This window comes from Microtus oregoni, unplaced genomic scaffold, assembly GCF_018167655.1.
Source record: "Microtus oregoni isolate MIOR12 unplaced genomic scaffold, Mior012 000052F_004, whole genome shotgun sequence".
NCBI classification, from domain to species: Eukaryota; Metazoa; Chordata; class Mammalia; order Rodentia; family Cricetidae; genus Microtus; species Microtus oregoni.
This window is the reverse complement of record NW_024543816.1, coordinates 412,912-427,086: the sequence shown is the minus strand read 5'-3', so window position 1 is coordinate 427,086 and position 14,175 is coordinate 412,912. Positions and strand designations below refer to the sequence as shown.

Below are 14,175 nucleotides of genomic sequence, written 5' to 3'. Positions count from 1 at the left end.
TTCATAATTCTGGTATGTCTTTCCTTTTCATCATAAGATTAGTGTGGATCATCACAAACTAAGACGGCAGTGCCTCCTCCGCAGGAAAAGGATAACTTGCTAACAAAATACTATTCTGTGGTTTGGCTGTATGACACAGCATTTATGACTTTGGATAACTTTGGTGAATTTTCCAGGAGTTTTCCGAAGCTGCGCTAGAGTTATGTTCCTGTAGTTATCTTCACCACCAGTAACCAGATTGGCAGAATGGTATATTTCTCCTTGGGAAAAGTAGCATCATCTCCATTGGTATTTACAACACACGACTTACCACACAACATTTAATTGATTGACAGATTGCTTTCTCTTTGGCTGTTTCTCTTGCTTGAGCTCTTTATTGAAATTATATCCATTGTTGTAGTAAGATCTTTTTTTTGTAGTAGTAGTAAGATCTTAACTGTGAACATATCTTATCATTCCAGCCCTAAACTGTATGTAATAATAGAAAAGATCTTTTTTAATGTGATTTTTCTTTGGTGGTTTTGTATTACTTCATAACTGTAGTGTACTGTTGTTTTTTTTAAGAAACAGAACACCAGTGTTTTTATTTCATGGTCCTTAAAACAAATTAAGATGCAACAAGAAAATGCTATTTACTTAAAATTATTGTTGTAAACATTATTGCTTCATTTATTCTTTGTCATTAGTAGTAAAAACCCTTTCTCTTCTTGGTGTTAGAGATTGCACCATTTAACATGCCTCCTGTAGTCAGACAGGTATGGTATTGGCCCTTGATACTGAAATAGAATTAAGAAACTCAGTGCCTTCTTTTTTTTCGCATGTTACATGAAGCAGAAGTACACATCTGTCAGTATTGCTGTAATTAATCTAGATTCAATGCATTTGAACCTGTTTGTAAAGAAAATACCAGAACGTGATACAAGTTTTACTATTAGGAACTATTTTGTTTTGAATGTGGGGTGTTTATCTGTTAATCCCTACCCCCAGGTATAGTGTGCTATAAATAATTTGTTTCTTGATCTATTGAGTGGGATAATATTAAGGGTTAAAAACCCAGAAATAGGAATAAACTTGGGCTTGGATCCCAGCTTTGTCACTAACTGGGTGACCCTGAATATATTATTTACTTCCCTAGCCATGTATCCTTGTTCAAGGGATAATGAACATAGATAGTTGTTCCACAGAGTTATTATTAGGATTAAAAGAGCATATACAGGACTAAGTATGGTGCTCAGCACATAACATAAGTTAAGACTTGGTAAATGCTAGCCACCTCTGTAGTTATTCCTTATAGATAAAAGTAAGATTCTGCTAATATCATTGAAGACTTCCGAAAGCATGCTAGGCATAGAAGTCATGAGATCAAATATTTCTTTGGTGCTTGAGCTAGAACCCACAGTCTTAAAGATGTTAAGCATGTGCTCAACTATTAAGCTACTTCTCCAGCCCTGTAGCCTTCTTCCTGGATAATTCCCACAGACACATTGATGTTACCCGAGACAAGTCATTAACTTACTTGTCTTTTTGCCACCTATCAGTAGATACTGTTTTACCATCACATACTAGACATCAACAATAAATAGTTATAAAAGGTAGAACTATTTCCCATCGGCTGGTGGCATAGCTCATTGGTAGAACGTGTTTAAAACTTGCATGCTGTTGCCAAGCATTAACTCTCTAAGAGCTATGACTTATTTCAAAAGCTATTTGACACCCTGGGCATCTTGAATTGTGGAATAGTTACAAAAGAGGACTGTATTGGAGCCCAGACAGTTCTCTTCTTCTTCCTTCGTCCAAAGTGTTAGAATTTAAATTACTTATGTAGTGAATTGGAGAGCAGCATTTGTTTCACCTTGAAATAACTTCATAAAAATTAAAATTTTTGTTTTTATTTTGTGTGCATGAGTGTTTGCCTACTTGTATGTATGTATATATTATGTATATGCACTATGTGCATGCCTGGGGCCCATGGAATTCAGAAGAGAGTGTCAGATTCATTCAATATTGGTAACTCTTGAGAACCTGGATCCTCTGAAAGAGCAACAAGTACCCTTAACTACTGAACCATCTTGATAGCCCCTTAAAATTTATCCTGATACTTACTTTTATTTTTAATTATGTGTATATCTGCATTTGTATAGCAGTACCCATGGAAGCCAGAAGAAGACATTGGATTTCTTGGAGCAGGAATTATAGGCAGTTAGGAGTTGCCTGATACACATGCCGGTAGTAGAACTTGGGTCTTCCACAAAAGCAGTATATACTCTTAACTACTGGACTCTTTCTCCAGGCTCTGAAGTAACTTTAGCTTTCAGGTTTTTTCCTTGCTTATATTGTTTTCTTTTTTATGAGGTATACTGCCAAGTAACCAAAATTCTTTACTGTTTTCTTTACTTTTCCCAGTGTAGATTGGTCTAGGCAATAAAAGGACTACAAATCAAATAGGAAAGAAGAAAAAATAAAGAGTTCTATATATCTTAAACTACATATAAACCAAGTAACTAGTGTCCCTGGTCAGCTTTTTAAGGCATTTGATTCTGTGAGCCTTTCTGCCCTGGCTCAAGGTCATATGCATTTTGAGATGAAAAGGGTCACAGATACCCACTGAAAACAAAAGCAGGAGCCCAGATTCCTGAGTACATTCATGGCAGATTTTAGTCGGTACCTGGCAATGCTTCCAAAGGTCTCCATTTGCCCCAGGGAAAAGTGGGTGCAGGTGGCTAGATGGGAGTCTTGCAAAGGTGGGAATACAAGCAAGAAGTATGTGTAGGTATGTGATTCCTTGCAGCCACGGGCAGTTCTTCACGATTTCCATATCAACTTCAAGGATCACAGAGGAAAGCTATTTTGTACGAACATGTTCATCTCTTTCCATTATCTTTAATATATAGGCCCTAGATGTATGAAGAGAAAAAGAAAAAAACTTTTTGTAGTTTAGTCATTTATTTTTCCACAATGATTTCCAGTTCTTATTGGAGCCATAAAGACACCACAACTGTACCCTGCGCCAGCTGTGCTTTGTTTTTGAGCTAGAGTCTTCTGTGTCCCAAGCAGGCTTCAAACTTACCATGCAGTTGAGGATAGCTTTGATTCCTAATTCTCCTAACTCCTCTTCTCAGGTGTTGGGATATTATAGATCCTATACTCACCTGTAAAATTTATCCTTAATTGTCTAGCCATATAGAAAAAAATGTGATTTTCAAGTAAAGCTATTAGTTATCATTGCCTTTTTGAATTTCTCATGAGGAGACACTTGAATGTGGTATTTGAAGAATGTATTCTTTCTGAAGCTACTTGGTGAGATCACCAAGATCTACACAGATAGTTACTTTTACTAATTGGTACCTGTGTCAGATAGATCACAGATGTCAAAAGAATCCAGGAGGTCATGTAGTTTACCTTCCTTACTCCTAGGCAAGATTACCTAAGTTCCCCAAGGTGATCTGCCCCTCTGCTCTGTTCTGCTGTTAGGAAATTGTGGTTCTACTCAAGTCATATGAAATAAGAACAGCAATATATTTGAGAAACTCATCCCTTTGTAATTCAAGTATGTTTCTTAATTTCTATGTCTGTCTCCATTAAAGAAATACTTATGCCTTTTTCTCCCTTAAAAAGAATCCTTCCTATACACAGCAACCATCCTCACATGATTCCCAAACTTGCCTATTTTCAGATGAGAATTTTTGCCATACTTCATGAACTCCCCTGAATGTTTTACACTTTTTATAGTAGTAGAACTAGTTGACACTCATTGAGTGCTCAGTATGTGCTAAGGACTAGGCTAAGTATTTTAAATACATGATCCTAATTAAGCCTCACAATCATACTTCAAGAAAGGGTTCATTCTTGCCGTATACGAAAGGAAGCAGGCTCAGAGAAGCAAAGTAACCTGAATGTCTATGGCCATAGAGCTAGTATGTGACAGACCTCAGATTTGAATCCAGGGCCCGCACTCCTAACCACAGGTTATGCCAACTGTCCTTTTAAGCTACTTCATGTCAAATTACATTTTAATAAAGTATGATGATAGTTTTCTAATAAAGATTGCTGATTTTAGGACACACTCAGGCTCCTATTGCTTAATCTATTCTATCAATAGCATTCATTATCTTGTTTACTGTTAGGATAGACCCTTATATACATCCTAGGTAAAAATGGTCTATTATATCGGAGATATTTTTGTAGGCTCCGACCATAAGACAACTCATTCTGTATAGTCTTTATTCAGTAGCAAGGGAGTGTGTGGCACTGCAGAGGTAGGGTGTCTGTATTTATGATCTAAATAGATAACTCCTAATGTGTGTGTTCCTTCTTTTTCAGGGGGACTCTTCCCTACTTAAAATGTTAAGAGTTTTCTAGAGGCAGTCAGGTATAGGAATGAAGTAGACTTGAGTGAGAATGATTACAGGTAGTTTGGTTGGTTGGTTTTTGGTTGTTGTTTTGTGTTTGTTTGTTTTTTTGACACAGGGCTTCTTTGTCTAGCTCTGGCTATCCTGGAACTAGTTCTTGTAGAACAGGGTAGCCTCATCTCAGAGATCTGCCTGCCTCTGCTTCCCGAGTACTGGGATTAAAGGCATGTACCACCATTGCCTGGCCAGATTTCATTTTTTTTAAAATATCAGATAAGAATTTTAACTCAGAATGAGGAAAGGCAAACAGGATTTTTCTGGAAACACGTTACATACAATAGGCACTGTGGAGAATGAAGCATAATGGGAATCGGAAAAGGGGTGGGTGTTCAGACAGGCACATTTGAGCTTTTATAAAATAGGGTCTTACTATATAGTCCAGGCTGGCTTTGAACTTGGAATTCTCCTGTCCCAACCTCCTGAGTGCTAGGAGCACAGGTACCACAAAGCAAACTTTTTCTATAAAAGACCAGATAATTAATTTGTGAAGCTTTCCTCCAGCTATGTGTAATCAAAGACAATACAGAAAAAAATGGTTATGGCTGTGCTCCAATTAAACTTCATTTACAAATTCAAGAAGTAGGCCATGTTGGGCTCACAGGACATCTGCCTTAGGATATTTGAGGAGGAAAAGAAGTAAATTTTCATCATGAAGATTTTTCACTTCTCTGTAACTATATGTACATGCATTATGAATGTATTAATGGTAGTGGGAATTCTTTAAAAAGCCAGTTATGGCATGCAGGTTAATTTTAATTTTGAGATATTTTACCAGAAATTTGTATTAAAGTGAACTTTGCATTTGGGATGATTAAGTAGAATAAGCAGTGATGGAAAAAACTGTCTTTGGCTATTATGGAAATGCATTTATTTAAATGCAGTCTTTTTCTTTGCCTTCATTTAGTATTTTTTATAATTGGGAACACTAACTTTATATCATCTAATTCTCATTTGTGTTTGCTAATGGAGGAGAACCAAAACCAGCAAGATAAACCCAGAGCTTGAGGAGGTGTGCTCAGTGGTAGACTGTTTGCACAGTATGTTCAAGGCCCTGAGTTCCTTCCTCAGAACTGCAAAAACAATTGAGAGCAATGGCACATAATTTCTCTGTGCTTTAGGGGACTGTCTTGGTGCTTGAGTGTGGCTATGTTTTTGGCATTCTTCACAGATTAAATATAGCAAGCAGCCTGGCAGTTCACAGTATTCTCAGCTGCAAAGACCATAACTGAGAAGAATCTAAACAAAAGGTCTGTGCTTACAAAATGGCTGAACTTTTCAGCTGAACAGAGGGAGAAAAGAAACTTCTAATGCTCCAATACAAGAACCTGTTTTTCTTATCAGACATGATTCAGGTAATTGGATAGAATAAAGTCAGAGGGTTAGATTAGGCAAGAACTTCATAGACCGAGTTTGTTGTCCTCCATTTTTTTTTTTTTTTTTTTTTTTTTTTTTGGTTTTTCGAGACAGGGCTTTTCTGTAGCCTTGGAGCTTGACCTGGAACTAGCTCTTATAGACTAGGATGGCCTTGAACTCACAGAGATCTGCCTCCCAAGTGCTGGGATTAAAGGTGTGTGCCACCCCTCAGCTGTCCTCCAATTTCTAAGACTCCCCCCAATTCTTTTGGTTAGTCTATATGTACTCTGGTTAAAAAACAAAAAAAAAAAGTACCCAGTGCTTTTCATTGGCCCTATTTTTTTTAGAGGCACCTGGAAATTTAAAGTCTAAATATGTCTTGTAAGCAAGATTACCTTCTCATTTTTCAAGAATTTGACAATGTTCAGATTTTATTGATTATTTTTAGCTTCTTTTTAGACCTTCTAAGCAAGTTTTTATGTGCTATCGTAATAACACTGGTTTTGGAAACAAGAGTATAGCTATAAGATCACATAGAAACATTTTTGAGTTCATGCTGCACCCTTCCTGGCAGGGACAACAAGTAATTTGGTTATTGTCAACTAACTAGCTAAGCCAGAGACTACTCTTGTCCATTTTGGATATGTGAGGTAGTATTCTAAACTATGATCCTGGGGATAATACAGCATTATTGAGGCATTCCCGACTATTTGCCCTAACTGTACTGTCCTGCTTTCTGGTTTTTATGGAAGATATTGTTATTACTGTCAAAAGAAGGAGTCAGACCACTGTAAGGTGAGCCTGCCTCTTATGAAAATATCCTAGATACAGTGTCCCTTTCTTTAGGTGCTTTTGACAATTTTCGTCTTTGCCTTACAGGCTCAGGACTATGGCTACTTTTCACATCTTCTTTTGCATTTTCTGTATTCCAAGCAGTTTTCTGATGTGAGTATCTCCAGTGCTGTCAACAATATTGCTCAACTGTGACTGTGTGTCTGTGCCGGGTGTTCCTCTGCTACATTGGGCTGCACGGAACTGTGCCAGACAGGTTTCTGTGTAGCTACTGGATTCTAGCTTTTCCACAAACACTTACTTTTTCTGCTTATCCATGAAGTTGGCAAGCTCCTTTTTGTTTTCCTCCCCTTAGCTACTGAGAAAACTGTATTTTCCCTTTGTTCCTTAAGACTTTGTGGAGACTCAGTTTCGCTCTTGACCTTGTTCAGTTGACTGCAGCGCAGGTATGTTCTGCCATCTGCTTCCTCTGGTAACCCAGCTAAGATTTACTTTGAGTTCTTTCTGTGTCTTCTCATGCATGACTTGGTTCCTCTTTCATCTTTGGGTCAGCTCCTTGAGACTTGTTTCTGTGGTACAGCTGAACCCATGTTAACATAGCAGAACTTCTGGCTTGTTACCATGACTTCTGACCATACTGTGGAAAGGGTATGCAGTTACCTATAATAGGACAGGACCTTCTTTCCCAAGTCTCCAACTTTGACTCTGGAGATTCATAGTTGAGGTTTCTCAGGTGTGTCCAGGAGTAAGCTGAAGGGGGTGGGTGAGAGAAGAGCAGTATCAGTGACACGTGTTTGCCTTTTTTACACAAGGGCATGGACTAGGATGTAAGCAGAGGAGCTGGGAATGAGCATTTATACAAACTACAGTGCAGGAAAGAAAACTTGCTCTCAAGAGAATGTTTGATAGGTAGGTCAGCCCTGTTTTTGAGCAGGGAAAGGACACAATTGTTCTTAAAAAAGCCACGTCCCTGTCACATTAGTTTTCATTTTCCCTCATTGGAAGGTGCCAGGGATACAGAGAAAGCTTGATGAAAATGGCAGCTGACAGTCTTCTTCTGGAGGACAAATAGCGAGGATGACTGTGGCAAATTGCAGAGCAAATGTTTTCTGTAAAGGCAGATACTGGGTACCAGTGCTAGCTAGGGTGCTTATGACAAACCTTGCTGTGATGGCGATGGTGGGGATGGGGGCTCTTTTGTTTGTTTTTTGAGAAAGAGTCTTACTTTGTAGCCCTTGCTGGCTTGGAACTCATAGACATCTGCCTGCCCCTTTTTCTCCCTCCTTGGTGCTAAAATTGAAGGCATATGCCACCATGCCCATCCCTCTTTTAAATTATTTTTTCTTTAGTCTTTGAACATTTCATACGTTTATGACATTTATTTTTATCATAGTTACCGACCATGACCTTCCTCCGCCTCCTTCTAATGTCCCTCACCTTGTCATCCTACTAACTTCCTGTCCTTTCTCTTTTGTTACTACTAGCCCCCTGGAGTCCAATTATTGCTGCCCGAAAATGTATGTGTGTGGTGATAGCCACCAGGCTATGGGGAAACATCAGCAGCCAAGTCCCCAGAACAGGACAGTGGCTCTCTCTTCCTTTCTATTTCTTTCTTTTTCTTTTTTTTAAATTAAAAGGCCTTTCAGGCAGATCTTTGTAAGTTCAAAGCCAGTGTGGTTTACAGGGTGAGTTTCAGGACAGTCAGGACTGTTTCACGGTGAAATCATGTCTCAAAAAGATAAAAAAGAAAGAAAAAAGAAAAGGCCTCTTTTTTGTTTCTGTTTGCCATAGCATTTCAGAAATGGTTCTACCTACTTACCTTCTTTCCTAGCTTCTTTAATTGTGATATATATCTTTAAGCTTTCAATCTTGTTTCAAGAAGGGCTAATTTGTTCCTCCCTATACTCTGTATTCTTTCAAACTGAATTGCCCTCAAGTTCACTTTTTCTAGTCCCAGATCAAACCATTTGTAAGCTATTTTGTGTGTTTTGTTTGTTTTAGTGTGTGAGTGTATTGCATGTATTGTGCAGTGCCTTCATGGGTTAGAAGAGAGTTCTGGATCTTCTGAAAGTGGACTTACAGATTGTTGTGACCCACTGTGTGGGTCCTGAGAACTGACCCTGGGTCCTCTGCAAGAGCAACAAGTTCTCTTATCCAGGGAACCATCTCTCTAGCCACTGTTTGTTTCTGAATAAACCCTGAACTCAACTTGCCATCCAACTTGAAATTGCCTCAGTTTCCAGAGTTCTGCTATCAAAGGTATATGCCTACATCCAGTTCATTATTTTTAGAATCATCTAAAGATAAATAGGTAAAGTCTTCAATTTTTAAGTTTTTGTGTGTAAGATATTTCAGTCTTCAATAACAGAATTAACAAATTAATTATGTTGACAAAAATCAGCAAATCTATTGAGCACTCTCTTAGTTTTCAGGGGGAGAGTGCTTGCCTACCATGCACAGAGGCCTGGGGGCCTTCTCTAGTGTTATAAAAAATAATAGAGAAGGGATGGTTAGGTAAAAATCTATCCACTTATAAATACTAGCCAAATAGGGAGGGAAATTGTAAGAACTAAGAGGAAGCTGGTATGTACCCTGTCCTGTAGGAATGGAGGGAAGAGAGTTGCTGCAGGCGTTGGGCTAAAGCGTGGATGATTAGGAGAGCACAGTGAGAGGTGGAAGAGTGAGGGTAGAAATTCCTGACATTTGGAAGGCTGACACAGTTGGGGGTAGACTGGGCTACATACTGGGACCTTATGTCAAAAAATAAAACAAGTGGATGGACAAATTGCTCAGTGGTTAAGAATACTGTATAGTGAGACTGTGGTGATGCAAGCCTTTAATCCCAGCACTCTGGAGGCAGAGGCAAGTGGATCTGTGAGTTCAAGGCCAGCCTGGTCTACAGAGTGAGTTCCCAGACAGCCAGGGCTACACAGAGAAACTCTGTCTCAAAAAACAAAACAGAAACCAAAACACACACACACACACACACACACACACACACACACACACCTGTCTGTTCTTCCAGAAGACCAGGATTCAATTCCTATGGTGGCTCACAGCTGTCTGTAACTTCAGTTCCCAGGGATCTGATCCCTCATCTTGCCTCCATGGACAAACACCCATAGAAAATAAGGAAAAACAAATTTTAAAGTATTACATAAATACCCTCACCCCAAATCCAAAACTCCAAAGAAATTATATTCCTTATCTTGACAAGTATTTTCTACTCTAAAATATTTTGTCCTATTCTTCATTGAATGGAACTGACAACAAAATAAGCTTTTGATTGCTTTAAAAACATGATCTTCCTATGTTGATGTACTTGGTTATTTATGAAATTGATTTCTGTTCCCATAGCAGCTTAAACAACTTACTTTGGATGTATCTGAATTCATAGCTCCCCCCCCCCCAAATACTGGCATATTTTGGTTTCCTTTGCTTTCTCAGCTGATCAACAAACACGAATGCATTGACTAAACTATTTCTGATACTTTAAAAAATAACTTTTATAACAAAATACTTTGAATATTGTAGAGAATATGGAGAATTAAAACCATCTAAAGATAGGAACCCAGCATTTTGCTATATTTACTTCTGCTCTCTTTCTTTCTTTCAGTCCTTTTTTCTTTCTGTATTTTGAGTCAAGGTGTTTCTCTGTGTAGCTCTGCCTGTCTTGGAACTTGCTTAGACCAGGCTGGCTTCAAACTCACAGAGATCTGCTCCCTCTGCCTCCCAAGTGCTGGGATTAAAGGCGTGTACCACCACCACCTGGTTTCTATTCATTTTCAAAGACCATATACTAGAAATATAATTGAGATAGAAATTGACTTAGTTTCATACCCTCTATTGGTGTTTCATTGAACATAAATAGACCCATTACTTTGAAGCTGGGTATGCACTAGGTAGTTTGAGGCTGCAGGTCCCAAATCTGAGTCCAACGTAGCTATAATATGAGATGCTCTCTGAAGGAAAAGTTCTCTAAAGGAGCAGCAATAGAACATTCCTTCATATGGACGTGCTGCAATTTATTTGAACATGTTTCAGTTGTTTTTTTGTAATTAAAACGATTCAGAACAGTTCTGCAATGAATGTGTTTGAACATAATTTTTTATGCCTGATGATATTTGCAGTAAATGTGTAGAAGTGCAATTATTAGAACAAAGGGTATAAACTTTGTAGAAACTAATTCTTCATTTTGGTGGTGCTGGAGGTGAAGGTCAAACCTAAGGCCTCATACATGCTGAGCAAGTGCTCTGTGATCTTGCTGTTCCTCCATGAGCGCAGTGTTTCTTTTTATGGTAATTACTTGGAGTTTCGGTACTCATTTGAAGAAGTGGGTGATTTCTTGTGTATTAATAGTGGATAGTGGCCCTTATGATTTCTGGGAAGTACCTACATTGAGAGTATTTTTGACTTACATGAATATTTTTAAAAATGATAGTTTGAGAGATTTCTTTAGAGAAATGTGGAAAATTTTATTGGAATTTATATTAGCCTCTTAATACATCAGTGTTGCTTAGGGACTAAGTAGTCCAAAAGTTAGGATTATAAGTGGTGTTTGTTTTTTGCTTGTTTGATCTTGGGTTTGGATTTTGGAGGAGAGTCTCAGTAAATGTAGCCCAGGCTGATCTGACACTCCATCCTTGGTCTCCAGAGTACTGAGATGAGAGTTTAGAGCAAGGTATCTGGCAACCAGGAAACAAAGTGAAGGCTCTGTTTTTACCTTATTATGATTCACTTTGCTATGGCATTTATAGCTTAGGAGATGGCACATTAAAAGTCCACAGGGTGCAGTACACTGTGTTTTCTGAACCAAAACCGTTACTAATGATTGTTATGTACTTTTAAAAACAGAATTGTTTTCTAAATATAGAGTATGAGCTGGTTAATTACCATCTAATAAGTTCAGAACGTAAGATAATATCGAATTGAAAGAATCTTCTCTCTGTTGCCTTGAATTCATAATGCAGACGGTAAGTAAAAGTAAATTGAAGCAGGCAGGCCTATTTTCACAGTATAATCAATTAGATATCACAAAATATTCTCAACTCAAGGTATTAAAACTACTTTATAATTCTTTTATCCTCTCTACTGACCTAACTTCCAATTGATTCTACCAGGTTCCCAAATAGTATAGGGGAGTTTTTCTCAACGATTTTCATTTAAATCTTTCTTAATCTTCATTTAAATCTGGTTTGAAAATTGGTTTTGGTGGTAGTACCAGGGACCACTGGTACTAGGGACTGCTGGTAGGTTTTGTGACTGAGGAAGCAGTGTATCACTGAGCTGTATTAACACTCTCTCTGATTTAACTGGAAGTTTTAAGGAAAAAAAAATCTTATGTGGTATTTTTCCTAATTAATTGTATCCAGCAAGTTCTGGATTGCAAAAGAAGTTAATCTTTTTATAGTGGTATTTATATATAGCTCAGATTCATGATTTACAGTATTTCAGGTATTCTCTTGACCATAGAGAAATAACAGACATTTATAATAGCCTATATTTTCCCCCCAGAGGCAGTCAAAGGAAGTATCTTTGTTTTTTTTTTTAATTTTTTTAAATTTATTTATTTATTCAAAATTTCCACCTCCTTTCCTCCTTCCATTTCCCTCCCACTCCTCTCACTCCCACTCCCCCTCCCTCTCCAGTCCTAAGAGAAGTCAGGGTGCCCTGCCCTGTGGCAAGTCCAAGGCCCTCCCCCCTCTATCCAGGTCTAGGAAGGTGAGCATCCAAACAGACTAGGCCCCCAAAAAGCCAGTACATGCAGTAGAATCAAAACCCAGTGCCATTATCATGGACTTCTCGGTCAGCCATCATTGTCAGCCACATTCAGAGAGTCCAGTTTGATCACATACTCTTTAAGTCCCAGTCCAGGTGGATTTGGTGAGCTCCCATTAGATCAGTCCCACTGTTTCCATGGGTGGACACACCCCTCACGGTCCTGACTTCCTTGCTCATGTTCTCCCTCCTTCTGCTCCTCATTTGGACCTTGGGAGCTCAGCCCAGTGTTCCAATGTGGGTCTCTGTCTCTATCTCCATCCATCGCCGGATGAAGTTTCTATGGTGATATGCAAGATATTCATCAGTGTGGCTATGTGATAAGGCCAGTTCAGGCACCCTCTCCTCTGCTGCCCAAGGACCTAGGTGGGGACATCCCCTTGGATACCTGGGAACCCCTAAAATGGCTCCCTTAATTAAGATATATACTTCCCTGATCCCATAACCACCCTTCCTCCATCTCAACCATCCCATTCCCCCAAGTTCTCCCCAATCCTCCCCTTCTCCCTTCTGTCTCCCCATCTCCCCTTTCCCTCACCCCCACCACCATGCTCTCAACTTTTGCCCAGCGATCTTGTCTACTTCCAATATCCAGAAAGATAAATATATGTTTTTCTTTGAGTTCAGCCTATATTTTTTAATCAATGAAAAAAGTACCAACAGAATTATTTTATTCAGATTATTTTTAGGAGACAAAATAAGAAAACTAATATGAATTAGAATTTTTTCAATAACCAACTTGCTTTTTCTGACAGAAATTGGAATGCCCCTCAGCTGTTTGTGACAGTATTAGCAAACTCACATTTGAATATTGTTTTGTTGTTTTTCTTTAGATGTGTTCTTTGTGCCATTGTCCTGGAGCAACAATTGGCTGTGATGTGAAAACCTGCCACAGGACATACCACTACCACTGTGCATTGCATGATAAAGCTCAGATCCGAGAGAAACCTTCACAAGGCATTTACATGTAACTGTTTCATTTTGCTTTATTTTAAAGCAATCATACTTTCCTTCAGCTTTTATAGTTTCTCCTCATTCAAAGCATTTCATTGTCACTATAAAGGCTGTTTTGATATGTAATAGTTAAAGAAATGATTTAGGAAGTGTAACAGTGAGATTTAAAAAATTCAGTTTATGAATGGGGTGGACTGTGCTACTCATTCTTGTAATTTGGAAGCTGAATTTAATTTAGTTCATGATTTTGTATTTTCCCCCTCAGGGTTTATTGTCGAAAACACAAGAAAACGGCACATAACTCTGAAGGTATGTCTCATCAGTCAGTTTCATGTTTCAGGAAGAAATGTAAATAAAATATGAATGGTGATTTGTTAAGGTTTTTCTCAAGATAGTTCACACAGAAACTCTATTAATTAAACACTTCTTGGCCTATTAGCTTATACATATTTCTAGCTAGCTCTTATATCTGTGCATCAGCATGAGGTTATGGCCTACCAGCAAGGTTCCACCATCTATTTCCTCCTGTGGCTACATGGCATCTCACTGACTCCACCTACTTTATATATATCTTCCAGCCTGGCTGTGTTCTGCCCTGCTATAGTCTGAAGCAGCTTCTTTTATTAATCAGTGATATACAGAGGGGAGTCCCACATCAAGGGACATCATTAGAACAAACTAATGTAAATAAGAGCTAATTTTTAAAGAAAATTTTTACCTCAGAGATCTTATAAAGTATACATTGAAAACTTATGTCACATTAGGAAGAAACAGTGGTAACAGTGATGTTTCTGGAAGGGTGCTAATTGGGATTCTTGCTTTCATTAGCTCTTATAGACAATGTGAATGTAGGAATACTAATGTACTTTGGATCAGCATACGTTCTAGG

General features: G+C 38.4%; 1 protein-coding gene across 5 annotated transcripts in view; it reads left to right on the top strand.

The window, feature by feature from the left end:
* The window catches only part of LOC121437402 (PHD finger protein 6), a 42,199-nt gene that overhangs the window by 5,101 nt on the left and 22,923 nt on the right, over positions 1-14,175 (top strand). For all 5 annotated transcript variants that reach the window (XM_041637294.1, XM_041637293.1, XM_041637290.1 and 2 more), the window contains 2 exons: positions 13,166-13,299; positions 13,552-13,595. In XM_041637294.1, coding sequence (XP_041493228.1) covers positions 13,166-13,299; positions 13,552-13,595 — 178 coding nt within the window. The remainder of the gene's footprint in view (positions 1-13,165; positions 13,300-13,551; positions 13,596-14,175) is intronic.